Source organism: Eublepharis macularius, chromosome 15 (genome assembly GCF_028583425.1).
Source record: "Eublepharis macularius isolate TG4126 chromosome 15, MPM_Emac_v1.0, whole genome shotgun sequence".
In the NCBI taxonomy this organism is placed as follows: Eukaryota; Metazoa; Chordata; class Lepidosauria; order Squamata; family Eublepharidae; genus Eublepharis; species Eublepharis macularius.
The window spans coordinates 23,354,715-23,372,494 of record NC_072804.1 but is presented as its reverse complement, the minus strand read 5'-3'; the positions used below and the strand labels follow the sequence as shown (position 1 = coordinate 23,372,494).

General features: G+C 42.5%; 1 protein-coding gene across 3 annotated transcripts in view; it reads left to right on the top strand.

Moving 5' to 3' along the window:
* The window catches only part of PPP2R2C (protein phosphatase 2 regulatory subunit Bgamma), a 115,613-nt gene that overhangs the window by 31,014 nt on the left and 66,819 nt on the right, over window positions 1-17,780 (top strand). The window contains exon 3 of one of the 3 annotated variants that reach the window (XM_054999297.1): window positions 15,751-15,892. The exons of the other annotated variants lie outside the window; for them this stretch is intronic. Within the exon in view, the coding sequence (XP_054855272.1) occupies window positions 15,751-15,892 (142 nt within the window). The remainder of the gene's footprint in view (window positions 1-15,750; window positions 15,893-17,780) is intronic. 3 annotated transcript variants of the gene reach the window in all.

Genomic DNA, 17,780 nt, shown 5'->3' with positions numbered 1-17,780 from the left:
TGGCTATCCTAGATGTGGCATACCGTGTGAATTCGAGAATAGCAACCCAGAGGAAACTACCAAGAGATGTGATTGTGCAGTTTACAACACGAAATATGAAAGAGAGGATTGTGACAAAACAGTTTCAAGATCCATTGGAGATTGATGGCAAGACGATTATTATAATGAAGGAACTGCCCAGATCAGTGTTACTGGACCGGAAAAAATATAAAGTGCTAATTCAGATTTTGAAGGACATGAAAATCAGGTACAGATGGGAGTTACCGGAAGGAGTGTCCTTTGAGTTTGGAGGGGCCAAAAAACGCATCAGATCTGAGCGAGAGATGGAGCGATTTATTAAGGACAATGAAAAAGACTTACCAACAAGATCATGAGTATGGAGTGTAAAGTATTATTTTGGAATGTAAATGGACTAAACTCACCGAATAAGAGGAAAAATACTTTTCACTGGCTACTAAAACAAAAATGTGACATTGTTTGTTTGCAAGAGACCCATATCAGAAAGCAGGATGTAAAATATTTAAAATCTGGAAAATTGGGCAAAGAATATGTAGCGGCCTCCAACAAGAAAAAAAGAGGAGTGGTGTTGTACATAAAAGAGGAGCTACAGCCAAAATTTGTTATGAGAGATGTGGAAGCTAGATTTGTAGCAGTGGAATGTATTTGGAATTTAAAGAGAGTGTTGGTAGTCGGACTTTATGCACCTAACGGTGCAAAAGAAAGCTTCTTTGAGGATTTAAGGAAGCATTTAGACGATCTTGCATACGACCAGATAATTCTTGCTGGAGACTTCAATGGAGTGACAGACTTGGAACTAGACAAAAAGACTACAACGGCACAAAAGAAAAGAGGACTATTACCAAAGCTTTTTTTTGAGTTGATTCAACAAGAGACTCTTGAAGATGTATGGAGGAGAGAATATCCTAAAAGCAGACAGTTTACTTTTTATTCTGCAAGGCATTCTACATTATCAAGAATTGATATGATCTGGGCCTCAAAAGACTTAGCATTATGGACTAAGGAGGTAGAAATAATGCCTATGGTAGGCTCAGATCACAACCCAATTATGTGGAAATTTGGAAAAAAGAGAAAAAGGAAAGCATGGAGAATAAATGAGGACTTGTTACAGGAAAGAGAGAATATGGAAATACTGAGAAGAGAGACAAAGTTTTTTATACAATACAACGTGAATAAAGACGTACCAACCAATAAAGTTTGGGATGCTTACAAGGCGGTTGTAAGGGGCATACTAATGGACTTAAATGGTAGAGCAAGAAAGAAGAAAGAGGAGAAAAGACAAGAGATTGAGGAGAAAATAAAAGCCAAAGAAACACAGCTAAAAAAGAGACCAGGGAAAAAGAAGGTATACCAGGAAATTAAAATACTTCAAGAACAGCTAACAGCAATGAGCAATAAAGAATTGGAGTGGAATCTCAAAAGACTGAATCAAAAAGCGTTTGAGGGTGCTAATAAACCTGGGAAGTACCTGGCATGGCAATTGAAGAAGAAAAGGGAAAAGAAGATAATAAATAAAATTTGCGAAGATAACAAAACGTATTTGGAGCAGGCTACCATTAGTAGAGCCTTTTATAAATTTTACGCTAAGCTGTATAATAAAAAAGAAGTAAACAAAGAATCAATAGCGTCATATTTGGAGAAAACCAAACTTCCAGAAATCTCGGAAGCTTGGAGAAATAAGTTGAATAGTGAAGTAACTGACGAGGAAATAAGTAAGGCAATACAATCTGCAAATCTAGGAAAGGCGCCAGGGCCAGATGGACTTACGGCTAAATTCTATAAGACAATGGCTAATGAACTGGCACCATTCCTAAAAGAGGTGATGAATGGGGTTTTAAGGGATCAAAGGATTCCAGAAACTTGGAGTGAAGCGAATATATCATTGATCCCAAAAGAGGGCCAAGACCTGACTAATGTGAAAAATTATAGACCTATATCGCTACTCAACAATGACTACAAAATTTTTGCGAAGATATTGGCGGAGAGATTGAAGGGGTGGCTCTCGGAAGTCATAGAGGAGGAACAAGCAGGCTTTTTGCCAGACAGACAAATAAGAGACAACTTAAGGACAGTGATCAATGCTATTGAATATTATGACAAGCGTTGTGACAAAGAGGTTGGTTTCTTCTTTGTTGACGCTGAAAAAGCGTTTGACAATTTAAACTGGGACTTTATGTTTGCCACTATGGAAAAGCTACAATTGGGAGAAAGATTCATCAGAGCAATTAAGGAAATTTATAGAGACCAGACTGCAGCAATTGTGGTGAATGATGAATTGACCAAGAAATTGACGATAAGTAAAGGAACAAGACAAGGTTGCCCGTTATCTCCATTGTTGTTCATTTTAGTATTGGAGATTCTGATGATACAAATACGTCAAGATGATGAAATTCGTGGAATAAAAATAAAGGACTATTCATACAAGGTCAGAGCATTTGCGGATGACATAATGTTAATTGTAGAGGACCCATTGGAGAACATGCCAAGAGTGATAGATAAGATCAAGGAGTTTGGAGACTTGGCAGGTTTCTTCATTAACAAAAAGAAGTCAAAGATATTATGCAAAAATATGACTAAGCAGAAACAACAATTGTTAATGGAAACAACGGATTGTGAAGTAACAAGTAAAGTGAAATATTTGGGAGTCGAATTAACTGCAAAGAACATAGATCTATTCAAAAACAATTATGAAAAACTATGGACTCAGATAGAGAGAGACTTGATTAAATGGAATAGATTGAATTTGTCGTGGTTGGGTAGGATTGCAGCAGTTAAGATGAATGTGTTACCAAGAGTAATGTTTTTGCTACAGACAATACCAATCATCAGAGACTCCAAACAATTTGAAAAATGGCAGAGGAAAATATCAGATTTTGTTTGGGCAGGCAAGAAGCCTCGAGTGAAAGTGAAAGTTTTACAAGATGCAAAGGAAAGAGGCGGAATGCAACTGCCCAATCTGAGACTTTATCATGATGCAATCTGCCTAGTTTGGTTGAAAGAATGGATGACATTAAAGAACAAGAAACTATTAGCCCTAGAGGGATATAAAAAAATATTTGGATGGCACGCATATTTATGGCATGACAAAGTAAAGGTCAACTCGATGTTCCTGCATCACTTTGTTCGGAGAAGTCTATACATAATCTGGAAGAAGTACAGAATTTATCTACAAGAAGGAACCCCTTTGTGGGTGGTTCCATATGAGGTGATAGACCCGAGAGCTGTTGATAATGAACAACAATGTTTAACGTATAAAGAAATAACTAAAACTGAAGCATCCAAACTTAGAATAAAGACACAAGAGGAACTATCACCTAACTACGATTGGTTCCAGTATAGACAGATCAGAGACTTATATAATTCGGACTCTGTAAAGGGAGGTATACGAATAGAGAATTCGGAACTAGAGCAGACCCTTCTTAAAGAAGATAAGAAAAGAATATCCAAGGTATACCAAGTACTGTTGAAGTGGTATACCGAGGATGAGATAGTTAAAACACAAATGGTGAAATGGGCTATAAACTTTAATAAAGAAATAACAATGGAGGCATGGGAATACTTGTGGAAAACTACAATGAAGACAACGACATGTATTAATATCAAAGAGAACATTCATAAAATGATCTATCGTTGGTACATGACACCAAAGAAGATTGCGCTAGGGAATTTGAATACTTCTAATAAATGCTGGAAATGTAAGAAGCATGAGGGCTCCCTCTATCATATGTGGTGGTCGTGTGAGGTAGCCAGGCAGTACTGGGGGGAAATAATAAGAGAAATGAGTGAAATTTTACAATTTCAAATTAATAAGAACCCAGAACTCCTGCTACTGAACTTGGGAATGGAGGGAATTCCAGCCCAACACAGGACGTTGATATTTTATATGACAGCAGCAGCTAGACTTTTGTATGCGCAAAAATGGAAAGTACAAGAAGTGCCAACTATGGAAGATTGGACTTACAAATTGCTGTATATGGCTGAAATGGACAAGATGACAAGAAAATTGAGAGATCTGGACTCAGGGCAGTTCAACACAGACTGGGAGAAGCTGAAACAATACCTGGAGAAGAAATGGGAGGTGGGAGGAAAACTGTGGCAGTTTGAGAACTACTGAAGTATTGAAGTAGAGGGGGGAGACTTTACCGGGGGGAGAAGAGATAAATGTGAATTAATAAGCAGTCAGATTAATAGATTGACATATATATAGATATATGTAGGTTAACAAACAGAACATAGAGAAAATAATTAATTATAAGGACTAAATATAAGGAGCGATTAACTAACAATATTTTCTTTTTTTTCTGACAAGTTTTGTACCAAACTGAATGTCTGAAGATATAGATGGGTCAAATTGATTGACTACGTGAGGAGAGATATATAGAACTATTATAAAAAGATAGAATGAGTAATATATATAGAGAATAAGTCAAATTGTTTGATATAAACGAATGTATGATCTATATGGTTTATGATATATAGAAATACCTGAAATTGAAAAATTGGGATAAATTGTTTATCTAAGATAGAAACAAAGGCTTACAGTTTGGGCATATAATGTTAAAAATAGTTAAGGATGTACTGCTTAGAATAATGGAGAATATATATTTGTTTTAGATAGAGGAAGCTAATAAAAGTAAGGGAAAGGGGACAAAGGGTTGGAAAGCTGTTGGAAGTCAACAAAAAGGGGGGGGGAAAGGGAGGGGGTTAGAGATGAAAAAATTGGGGAAAATTGAATGTAAATGTGGAAATAATGGATTCTAACCCAATAAAAATTTTTCAAAAAAAAAAAAAAAAATAGATTTTACTTGTACAGATTTTGCTGCTTAACTCATCATAGGAGATCATAGGAGATAATTAATTAATTATCAATTAATTAATAAATGGGCAGACACCTATATAGATGATTAAAGCAGAAAAATCAGGCCAACCAAGGACAAAGGCGAGATCCCTATCTACTTGGGTACGCAGAAAAATATGTGTTTGTCAGGTATTCAGAAAAAACATCTCTTTAACAAGAAGGAAAAAAATTTAAAACTGGCCTAATGAGGACTGAAAATGCTCCAGAAGGTCAAGGAAAGTTGAGCATCAAGGCATTTTTATAGTCCTCCAAAACGTAACTAAGCTTGGGATGGTGGGGCAGGGGGAGGAGGGACTCCTGCCTCTCCCTCCACACCGTTTCCTTGAGCTGAAATGGCTGAGGAAACAGCTGATGGGGTTGGGGGAGAGGCAGGAGCCCACCCTCCACCTGTGTTATTATTGACCTGAGCCTAATAGGGCTCCTGGGAACTTTAAACAATGCCTTTCCCTGCAGCTGCTGTATGAATATGGTGAAACTTGTTGAAAAATCTGATGTGTCGTTTGGGCCTAAGCAGAAGGGAGCAGTTCAGGCCCCTGAGAGTTTATAGAGCACTGGAGATTTTGGAGGTGGGTGGTGGTGGTGGGGGTTCCAATTTGCTCCAGCCCAACCTGAAGTCACTCTCCACAATCCCTCATCATTGGCCTCTTGACGAAGTCTTCTTTCTTCCCATGTTGTCCATTGCCCAACAGTGGCTGCTGCCTTGTCCCCCAGAAGGGCCTTATGTGGTTTCCCCTCACACAGGAGTCTCTTCTGACAAGCCTTCCCTTCACTGTGGGGCTGCTTCTCGCCCTGTCATAAATGTTGTTGCAGCTCCTGAGGCTGACTGTGGTCTTAGGCGGCTGCCAGCCTGAAGCCCCCGTAACCCAAAGTTTCCTTTGAGAAAGCCTGAATCACTTCCTCTCAGTACCATCCTCATACCTTGATCATTGCTGGGGTGTTACGTAGTCCTTGCCTTCCATGATGTCCCTTCTGGTTTTGACAGCTGGCTGTGACATCCATGCCTGTGTGCTGAAAAGGAACTGTAGCATGACAAACTGTGCCCAACTATGTCTTTCTCTCTCTCATATATGTGCACACATTCCTGCACACACACCCCTCCAATATTCGTAATTTTATACTTCTAAGGGCAAGCAGTGCTAACAATCTGAACTTCATCATTATCTAAAATTTACCATGGGCATAAATCAAGCATCCATACTACTTGTTATGCTCCTAATCTAGCAGTAGGGTGCATATATAGGACATGTGGCAAAGCTAGGATTCCACATACAGTCCCCTAATTACGCACCATCTACAAGGCTGCTCTGATAATGTGATTCCTGGAAATGGATTGAGCCTTTGATGAGGAAGCACGGTATTGTGTGATCTGTTCTCCTTTTAAAAATCCAGAAATAACAACCCTTAAACTTATTTCAGTTTATCTAAAAGATGGTTGACAAGTTTATTTATTGATTTTTTTTATCCCTTATGCTTCCTCCAAGAAGTTCCTGACACCACACATCCCCCCCTCCAGGGCTTTTTTTCTGGGAAAAGAGGTGGTGGAACTCAGTGGGTTGCCCTCGGAGAAAATGGTCACATGGCTGGTGGCCCCGCCCCCTGATCTCCAGATAGAGGGGAGTTTAGATTGCCCTCCGCGCCGCTCGGCGGGAAAAGAGGCGGTGGAACTCAGTGGGTTGCCCTTGGAGAAAACGGTCACATGGCTGGTGGCCATGCCCCCTGATCTCCAGACAGAGGGGAGTTTAGATTGCCCTCTGCGCTGCCGAGCGGCGTGGAGGGCAATCTAAACTCCCCTCTGTCTGGAGATCAGGGGGCGGGGCCACCAGCCATGTGACCATTTTCAAGAGGTTCCGGAACTCCGTTCCACTGCGTTCCAGCTGAAAAAAAGCCCTGCCCTCCTCCTATTTCAGCTTCATGTAAACTGTATGTGGTAGGTGGAGCAGAGAGAAAGTAACTGGCCCATGGAGCTTCACAGCAGAGGGGAGATTTGAATCTGGGTTTCTCCTCTAGACTGTGTTGGCAATAGTGAATAGTTTTGTAGAAATATTGTAGAATAGTCTTCTATTCGTTCACCTTTTTAAAAAAAACATCCAGGAGAAATTGACAATAAAGTGTAGCGAGGCTATCGTCTTTCCCATAGAGAAACAGTGATGCCTGTTGAGTAACCTACATAGTAATTAGGGTTGCCAACTCTGTTTTGGCCTGGAGATTTGGGGGTGGCACCTGAGGAAGGCAGAGTTTCAGGAGGAGGGGGCTCAATGGGTATGTGATGCCATGCAGCCCACCTTCTGAATCTAATGTTACCTCCAGGGGACTTGATTGCTATAGTCTGGAGATTGGTTGGCAACTCTAGTAGTAATGTAAGGAGATGTTTCTTGAAACACCGTTCTAGTTTTTGTAGATGACATTGCCTCAGTATAATTATCCTGAACCGTGATTGTGTCAACCAGCCTGTAGCGATCTGTCCTGAAATTGTCTTGTAAGTGTGCCGCAGGCTGGAAGTCTGCTTTTAGTTTCTGGCTTCATTCTTACATTGAGCTGTACACCATATGGTCTGCAGATGTCGAACATGTCATCCACAGATTATAGCAAAGAACTCAATTTTAACATCACTGATTACATTGAACAGTATTTTTCCTGACAGTGATACCACTTGTAAGCTGGTGACGTACCAACATAAGTGTAAGTGATTGGCAACCAGCATAGATATTTACAAGATCTTGGAGATGAATTACGATCCGTATACTTAATAAGATAAAGCAGCCTTGGCATCCTTGACATAGTTTCTGTGAAGATGCATTTAGGCAGTTCAAACTGGTATGCATTAATTTAGTTTGGTAGTTAAGGTACACTGAGAGCCAAGCTACAAGTGATGCCTGACACAGGTTGGACACTTGTCAGCTTCCCTCAAGTTTTGATGGGAAATGTAGGCATTTTTTCGAAGTAGTCCAAGTTCCTATGGGTGTTTCGAAGAGCTTCCTGGATCTTCTCCTCCCCGCAGAAGTGTAGCAGATCCATTATCTCTCTATGCCGCCAGGACACCCCCCGCTTCCCAGCCACTTCCCCTCCGCTGGCCATGCTGCTCCTAACACCCAGCTATGGCACGAGCACCTGCGTGTGCACCTGTGGCTGCATGCTGGGATTTCTCTGAAACCTAGAATGGCCCCCCCAAAAGGCCCCTCCAATCGGCGCACAAGTCTGCAGGGCAAAGGTCACCGATACGTGGCAAAGTTGGATTCTTTGAGGGTGACAAAATGGCGGCAGCTAGAAAAGCCTCATGCGAGAGTGCGTATTTCGAGAGGGCTAAACCAATGAAATTGCGCAAAGACGGAAAATGATTCGAACAACAAAGCAATAAAAATCTTGACCATGTGTTCTGATAATAATTATGCATTTGCGCGCATTTGCGCAGTTCGATGTGCGCAAACGCACGACTGCACAAATGGCGCCCGGTTAAAAAAAAAAAATTAAGGGAATATTGTTGCCGGCCGGCCGGCAAAGGAAGGAGGGAAAGGGGAGGGCCTCTCCACGGTGACGAAGCATCCAGAAGTGTGCAAACCCGCAATACCGCGTTCACACCGTCCGCTTATAGAGCGCAACCGAGCGCCATGGACCGCAGGTAAGCCGGGACGGGAAATTGTGGGTTTTTACGAGTGAGGTCGCTGAAAAAGCGAAAGCACTCGCTCTATTTGTGCCCATCTGGAATCGGCCCTGGTCTTGCAGCTTACAGAAGTTTACAGAGCGACAGTCTATGGGAGGGAGAACATGCGGTCGGGAGGGGAGTACAGGCGTCGGGCTCTTGCTGGGCGCCCCCCTTCCCCTCAGCTGGGTGTGTGTGTGGGGGGGGGGTGTTCTGTAAACTTTAATTAAATGGAGAGCCAAGCTGTAAGACCAGGACGACTACATTTCCCATCAAAACTTGAGGGAAGCTAACAAGTGTCCAACCTCAGTTATGGTAACTGGTTTCCTACATGAAAGAGAAAAGTTGTGGAGTATGTAAGTATGAAGATGGGTGTATTTCTGTTCATATAGCAGTAATGAATTGCATCCAATCAAATTAACTTGATAAAATCTTGCTGGATTTTGAAGAAGAATGTAGTAAGTAATAAAGGACACACAACCTCTAGGACACATAACCTCATGTTTAACACAGTGAAAGTATGATTTGCCAGGCTATAAACATTGAAATGGACAGGCATTTGTGGAATGTTTGGAAGATGCCGTCATCTTTATTGAACATAATCATCTTGGTTGAACTACGGATTATGGTGGGGGATTAGTTATGTGATCTAGATCTTGAGAGAGAGTGAGATGGAAAAGGTCATTACCTGCCTAGCATTTAATTACAGCATTTTATTGTTTTCTAGTTAGAGTGCAACCAAATTTTAATTGTTATTGTTGACCCCTCTCCGTTGGTTTAATATACAGTGCCCAATGCATAATGCAGAGGAAAACAGCATTTTAAGTCACAGTTCAGTCAGAGTTTTGATATACTTGATTAATTTTGGACAGCGGGAGACAGTACTAGACCTCTTGATTTCTATGGCAGATGAAGCTTCCTCAGTGTTCCTTCCCTTACTGCAGCTGATCTCTTCCTTTTTAAAATACATACTTGCCTTTCTAGCAAATATTCAAGACGATGCATTTCAAGTGGCAGGAATTACATGGATAGCATGAGTGGGGAAGCAGTTGGGCACAGTGGATAGTTGGGAGGTGGAGGTCCAGGCTCAGTCCTCATGCAAGTGTTGCTGTGAACAAAAACAGAACAACTGTATTGCTCTCTTCATGGTGAAAATGCTATAGCAATGCTAAATTACTTAATCGTAGAAATGTTTAAAGTGCTAAGAAAGGACAGTCTGTATTTTCTTGATTCTTCTGGTTTATCATGTGGTGAACATGACTGAGCTCTTGTGTGAGAGGAAGGACCACATGGTCAGTGAAAATATAGAATAATTCCTCTGTTTCCATGCTCTTGTTGCCAGGTCTTGTAGCCAAATTAGCCAGGTTTTTATGGAAAGGAATGGCCACACCCCTCTTAAGTCCTGCCCTCATCAAATTCTTTCATATACATATCTGATATCCAGGGCTTTTATTCTGGGAAAAGAGGTGGTGGTACTCAGTGGGTTGCCTTCGGAGAAAATGGTCACATGGCTGGTGGCCCCGTCCCCTGATCTCCAGACAGAGGGGAGTTTAGATTGCCCTCCGTGCCGCTGAGGGCGATCTAAACTCCCCTCTGTCTGGAGATCAGGGGGCGGGGCCACCAGCCATGTGACCATTTTCAAGAGGTTCCGGAACTCCGTTCCACCGTGTTCCTGATGAAAAAAAGCCCTGCTGATATCCATTTTCTTTTTGCTTGTGCTTATAGTAAAATGTTAAGCCAGAATTTTGTCATATGTGTGTGGGATAAATGTGTGAAAATGCTAATCTCTGATTCATAGTGGAGAATCAATACATTGGAGTGTTTGCCTGAACACAACCCTATGACATCTGTGAAATGAGAGAATATTCAAGGGGAAGAGGGGAGAGATGGCTCTCGCACTTGTCTTGGATATAAACTAGTGTTTCTACGAACACAAGGATTTCTGCCTGCAGAGAGTCTCTTTCATGCCTCTTCCTTCCCACGGCAACCCAAAACGCTCCCTGAAATCATGTTTCTGCAGGGGAGGTGAGAGAGTCATACCCCATGGGTGGAAACAGGGCCTTTCCCCAGGCAATACATGCTGGTCTGCAGTACTGGCACTTCTTTCGGCTGGTGGGTTTGGGGAAATGTCATGGCATCTCCTTTTAAAGAAAAAAAAGCACTCAGTAGGAATTTTACATATATGAAACATTACTTTGGATCTAAGCCAGTATGTGGGAAGAAATTGGTTTTGGCCTCTTATAGTCTACAAAACCTAAACAGTGTTACATCCTTTTATACCCATTGACTTTAGTAGAGTTACAAGCAGGGCTTTTTTCTGGGAAAAGAGGTGGTGGAACTCAGTGGTGGAACTTAAGACCGCACAATGACGTCACTTTGGGTCAGCTGGAACAAGGGGGGAGTTTTTTAAAGTTTAAATTGCCCTCAGCGAAAATGGTCACATGGCTGGTGGCCTCACCCCCTGATCTCCAGACAGAGGGGAGTTTAGATTGCCCTCCGCGCTGCTGGAGCGGCGCAGAGGGCAATCTAAATTCCCCTCTGTCTGGAGATCAGGGGGCGGGGCCACCAGCCATGTGACCATTTTCAAGAGGTTCCGGAACTCCGTTCCACCGCGTTCCAGCTGAAAAAAAAGCCCTGGTTACACGGGTGTAATTCTGCTTTAGAAATCCATTGCTAGACATACAAAGTTCTTGCCAACCATAAAGGAAAAATTAATATCATACTGAAATATCAGTATCTAGTATAATGAATAGTCAAAGGAACTTCTAACCTGATCCTGCAAGGCAGGTCTGATGTTCTGTGTCCAGTCTAAGTTGTGAGAAAAATAGCCTTTGTTTGTGTTAGGCTTTTAGTTTTCTTTTGTATTTTGAAGCATTTGCCCTAGAAGAGGCACCACCGAGGGGGAGAGTGGCTGCTTAGGTTGTCACCCTATAAAAACGAGTAGGCTCTTGTGGCTTTTCCCCACCTAGGAATTACTCTAGTTTGTTACTCAGTCCTGTCTTGGGAACATTATTACGACAGAGGAGAGGGAAAGACAATACGGTGTAATTGCACGACCTTTCCATTGTTATGTATACACACGTACATTTGTGCTATTTGTCATTTTGATATGCGGAATGTTTCTGGCTCAGGGCATTTATTTATTCCAAGGCTTCTAGCTGCAGTAAGCAAGGTCATAGTTTAAGAATTGATTTCTAAAGTTCTAGCACACAAACTGGATTTCACGGCTTATATTATATAACTGAAGCTGACCATAAATTCAGATTTCCATTACATTGTCTCATTTTTAAGTAAGGGAAATATTTATTTATTTAAAGCATTTCTATACCACCTTTTGACTCAAATAGGTCTCCCAAGGTGGAGAACATCAAACATTAAAATATTTAAAATAAAGTATATAAATAATAATTCAAAGAATATATATAATAATTCAATAGAAGCCTATAAATACATATAACACCAAAAATCCCGGAGGAGGCCAATAGCAGTTCTTGGGGATAAGTCACAGAGAACAAAAAAAAATCACCTGCAGATGGAAGACAACAATAGAGGGAGACAAGACAAATCTCCTGGGGGAAGGCAGTTCCAAAGTTTTAGTGCCATGATAAAGAAGTCCCTTTCTTAGGTTGCTACACTCCTAGCCACAGATGGCAGGGCACCCAAAGCAGAGCCTCCGAAGATGACCAGAGTGAATGGGTAGGTTCATATGAGAGAAAGTAGTCCTTAAGATATGTTGGCCTCAAACCATATTGGCCTTTAAATGTCAGTACCAGCATCTTGAGTTGGGCCTAGAAGCAAACTGGGAGCTAGTGAAGACGGAACAAGACTGGTCCCTATGATCCTCTCCAGTCAGCATTCCGGATACAGCATTCTATACAAACTGTAGCTTCTGGACAGTCTTCAAGGGCAATCCCACATAGAATGCATTGCAGTAATCTAACCTAGATATTACCAGGGCACACACCATAGTGACAAGATCTCCCCTCCCCTCAGGAATAGCTGCAGCATGCTCATCATCAGCCGAAGCTGGCGAAAAACACCCCTAGCCACTGCTGCCATCTGTTAATCCAACAGAAGGCCCGGGTTCAGGAGCACCCCCAAGCTTACTAACCTCTTTTAGGGGGAACACAACTCCATGCAAAACAGAAGGTATCTCATTTCCTGGGACAGACCCCCCCCCACCAGTAGCATCTCTTTTTTGTCATGATTAATTTTGAGTTTGTTAGCCTTCAGTTAACCTTGATTAATTTTTTTTTAAGCACAGGCAATGAAAAGAAAGTATTGTGTGAAATTCAGCAGAATTACAGTCAGGGCCGGATCGAGGTGGGCAGGGGGGATAGTTTGCCCCCGGTGCCACCAGGGAGGGGACGCTGGGAACAGCTGCCAGCTGCCAGAGGGCGCAGGCAGCAGCCCCCCATGCCTCGCAGCCCCCTGCGCTGCCTTTCGCCTGCCCCGCAGGATGGGGTGGCCAGCTTGCCGCACACCCCCTGTCCTGCAGGGCAGGCAAAAGGCAGTGCAGGGGGCTGTGGGGCTGCCCGCGGTGCCTTTTGCCTGCCCTGTAGGGCAGGGGGTATGTGGCAAGCTGGCTACCCCCTGTCCTGCAGGGCAGGCGAAAGGCAGCACGCAGGGCTGCAAGGCTGCCTGCGGGGAGGCGAATGGCGTGGGTGGCTTCTCAGCCCCGCACGCTGCCTCCGCCGTTCCGCCCTGCGTGATGATGTCACCGAAGTGATGTCATCACACAGTGCGGGGAGCGCGTGCGCACTGTGCACGCACGCAAGGTGGTCAGCCTAGGGTTGCCCCGGGCGTGGGCAACCCTAGGTCCGGCGCTGATTACAGTGCAATCCTAAACAGAATTCACCCTTCTAATACCACTGACGCCAGTGGAGTTAGAGTGATGTAATTCTATTTAGGGCAGAACTGTTAATTGCTTTGGAGCAACTACAGAAGATGACTCCCTGCATATTGAGATGGGAAGAAAATCTTTACAATCCTGACTCCAGTACATGAATAACCAAACATGCAGGGCACAACTACACTATGCATTACTTTGGCAAATGTTTGTTTTTATATTTGCATTTGTCAAACTAATAGAAAGTGTGTGTTTGGGCATTTGTACAGAAGAATTGGTAGATGAAGAAAGCTACCATGCCCTCCCCAACCCACATCCACCCACCAACTCACTTCTGACAATGTAGTTTTGCCCAAAGTTTTACTTTGACTTCATGGTGTGATTGGATGGTACAAAGTAGCTAAATAGGACACTTTTATTCTCCAGTAGACAGTCTTCAGTGCTATGCTTTCACTAAGAACAGAAAAGCTGTGGTTACACCAAGGCTGTTTCCACATGTCCTTAAATGGACAGCCCACTCACGGAACGCTACTGGCTTCCCCCCTTCATTCCACACGTCTATGTTAGCAGGCTGTTTGACTTCTGTTTTTTCAGCACCTTTTCTGAGAACGCACTGAAAACAGAAACCAAACAGCATGCTACCATTTTGTAATTGGAGGCATGCAGAGTGAAGGGGGAAAGCTAGCAACATTTTGTGAGTGGGCCGTCCCTTTAAGGAAATTGCCCAAGAGAGAATAGAAAGAACAGATAAACCCAGTCCCTGTTTCTTTAGAATTCCGGGCGTGCATTTCAGAGGTTCCAGAATGCAACATATTTAGTGTATGCAAAATAACCAATTAAAATCATATTACGTTTGTAGTGAAGCCATATCCATCTATTGTGTTGATCATAATGGTATTTTTCCATGCCAACTTTTTATATTCATCGCTGAATATATTTGCTATTATCACCTTAGCACTTGATGAGATCATTTAATGGTATAAGAACAAGTGACTAATTGGAACTAGGATGCAAGTAGAGTGCCTGTACCTTCTCTCCTGCTTTACATCTAATTTTTGTGTTGGTGATGAACCTCTATAGGTCCTTGGCTTGTTAAATCTAAATCACAAGTGCATTATATAAAACACAAGAATGTTAAAATGCAGCTGCGTGTTAATCTGCCTGTATTTCCCTCAATGGATTCAGAAACCTGGTACGAGCATGTTTTGTATTGCCATAGCAGGAGAGGGGTTGAAAAGTGCTTGAAGTGTGAATTGAGCTTGGATTTTTTCCAGCTTCTGAGTTGCTTGCTGTGGAAATCAGAATCCTGCTGGTATAAGAAAAAGAAAAATGGCACCTTTCTGTAGTAAAATTATTGTTCCAGCTGAGCTTCTTCATGTATATTTATATTTTTTTATAAGAGATGAGCGTATACTTTGATCATGAGAACCTAGTAATCTTCATCTTACCGTTCTATAACATGTTAAAAAGCAGTTATAATCCAAGTATTTGTACTGTTCACACTTTATACTGAGGTAGATATTCTACTCATGAAGCTCTAAATGTCTCATAAATGTCTATTTTTTGTAATAAAGCTGTCAATATTTCAACTTCAAGTTGGTTTAATTTTGAGAAACTTCTTTGAATCTTCAAACCCTTAGCAAACACAGATATAATTAATCAGACATGGCTTAGTTTAATCTAGTCTTGTCGGAGAGATTTTACCGGAGATATGGCTACCTGCTGGCCATTAGGTGCAGGGATGGAGTCTGGGCCAGTGGTGGCTAAGCCCCTTCCATTATAATTTGCCACTCAAATAATTACATGCCCAACAGTTGTTACTAGGAGGAATTTTATGTTCTTGGAGTATTCAGGGATGCCGGTGACAGATGTCCAAGCCTATCGACTTGTGAAACTAAAAAAAAAAAAGGGGGGGATCCACCCTGTTTGCTTGCATATATCTGAAATATTTGAAAGCTCAAAACATTCTCCTAATCTTGCAAACTCGGTTATCAATAACATGATAACAATCACTTTGAAAAATACAATTTTTTAAAAAAGAAATGGTACTATTAACTGAATAGAGGACATAGCAGAATGAAGTGGTCTTAAACCAAAGTGGTCAATTTGTAAAATACTTTCTGTAGATACAGGGTTATTTTTGTGTGTGGGAGGGAGTGATATATTGGTTTGTCTTACACCTATGAGAGATGGAGAGTGTCAAGTGAAATGGGCTACAGCCTCAGACTTCATGTCATTTGCCTAGGACTGTTGGTTTATTCTCTAACCAAGAGCAATATTTCTGCTAGTTGGTATCAAAGGTCTTCAAAAATAGGGAAGAAAGCAAACTTTTTTTTGCTAGTGGAGAGATTCCAATGGCTTTATTTTTTTTTACATTTTGTTTGAAAGATACTGCTTGCTGTGGATTCAGCTTTCTTCAGGAGCCTGAGCAGGCTGTCCCTGGGGAAATCTTACATTCAGCATTGCCCTGCGGAGGACATGGAAGGGCTGAGCAGCATCTATGATGTTGAGTCTGAAGATGGGGTTGGAGGTAAGGGTGCCTGTCACATTTTTTTCTTTACCCCATCTGAAGGCGCTAAACTCAAACAAGCCTTGTCCTACATACAGTGAATAAAAGCACCTTTCTTTGAAGACGAGGCATAGTCACTCACAATCTGCCTGAATGATTGCAGATAACTGCAAAGCTGTAGTGTGGGGTGGAAAAACCCAAGAGAAGCCTGTTGATTTTTCTTCTTGTTCACATCATCATAGTTCTGCCACAACCCATGCTTGACTGTTTATCTTTTATGTACCTGCACCCTTGTTCCTTGCTCCTTTGTTTGCATAGAGTGGCCTTTTTGGCAAACTGTATTCCTTAGAATTTTTAGTATCTTTGGAAAATCGGAAAACGGTCACATCAGAAAGCCCAGTTGGCTTTATTCCCTTTATCCATTATGCAAAGCAGAAGGTGGAGCATTGCTGTGTGTAGCCAACTTCTGTTATAACTCTGCTGCGTTTGATGCCTCTTTTATCTTTATTTCTTTATTGCTTTCCATTGGTTGAATAAATGTTTCATTATGCTGTTAAAAGTAGGAGTTCTGTAGAGCACAGTGTACAATAATGCACACAGGTAATGTTATTGCCTTGATAAGCCAAGAACAAAGAGGAAGTGGTTCATTGACACAGACTGTTAAAAGTTTATCAGAAAGGTCAGTTGTCTATTAGCAACTTGCCATGCTAAAGTTCAGGGTAGGGTGCCAAATCTGGGTTGGGAAATTCCTGGAGATTTTGGGGGCAGAGCCTGGGGAGGGTGGGGTTTGGGGAGGGGAGAGACCTCAGCTGAGTATACGGCCATAGAGTCCACCTTTGAAGACAGCCATTTTCTCCAGGGGAACTGATCTCTCTCACCTGGAAATCAGTTGTAATCCTGGGAGATCTCCAGCCACCATCTGGGAACTGGGAACACTAGTTCAGGGGGGGAAACTGCAATCCTAAACAGAAGCAATCATAACATTTCAATACCTGTTGAGGTAAAGAGAATGAACTTTCCCCCTCTGTGTACTGTAGGGATGCTGGTCCCCCAGTGGGGGCAGGGGATTCCTCGCTCCCACCCTCCACTCCCCTGCCCCCACTCCCCTGGCGAACAAGGGGAGGAAGCAGGGGAACAGGCTTCCCAGGCCCTGCACAATGATGTCACTTCTGGGAAGTGACATAATTACACAGGGCCTGGCAGCACTCCCAGGGCTCTGGGAGTAAAAAAAGTAAATGCCAGGTCTCCCCCTCCCACCGTGAGGTTAAGGAGACCTGGCAACTCTAATGTACTGACTAGTCTCTTAGAGTGCCTTTGCATTTTGCAGGAAGTGCCACAAAGCAAAGCCTGAATAATATGGATATTTCCTTTTTGCAATGTGCAAAATTGGCCTTATCTCATGAAAATTCAGCATAATGTTTTCTGCATGGGCGCCACACATGCCTGAGCAGGAGGAGGTTCCAGGAATGCTGCTAGATGGGCGCACTGGAGGCTTGTGGTGTTTGTGTGGTGCCCATTTATTTGAATATACAGTGGCCATGGTGCCCTCCCTCCCTTCTGGCAAGCCAGCTGCAAAACCCAGTGCGCTCTCTCTGGCCCCTTTGCTTGCTGCATTTCAACCTCTTACTTCTTCCAAGCTGCCCCTTTCAGGTTAGTGGCCATCAGCTATCTATGCTGATAAAAAAGACCTTCTAGACTTCAAAAGCCATCAAGCAAGTATGTTTGCAGCAATCAGGTTATACAAGAGATGAAAACCTCCTCACTCACTTCACAACCCACTGCGTTGACACCGTAAAATGATGGCCTTCTAACTTGCTGCAAACCTATGTCCAGTTATTTCCAACTCTGTGTTCTGTGATACATGCTTATGTGTGTGGAGCTTATGTGCCTTTTGTTCTGGGCTCTGGGG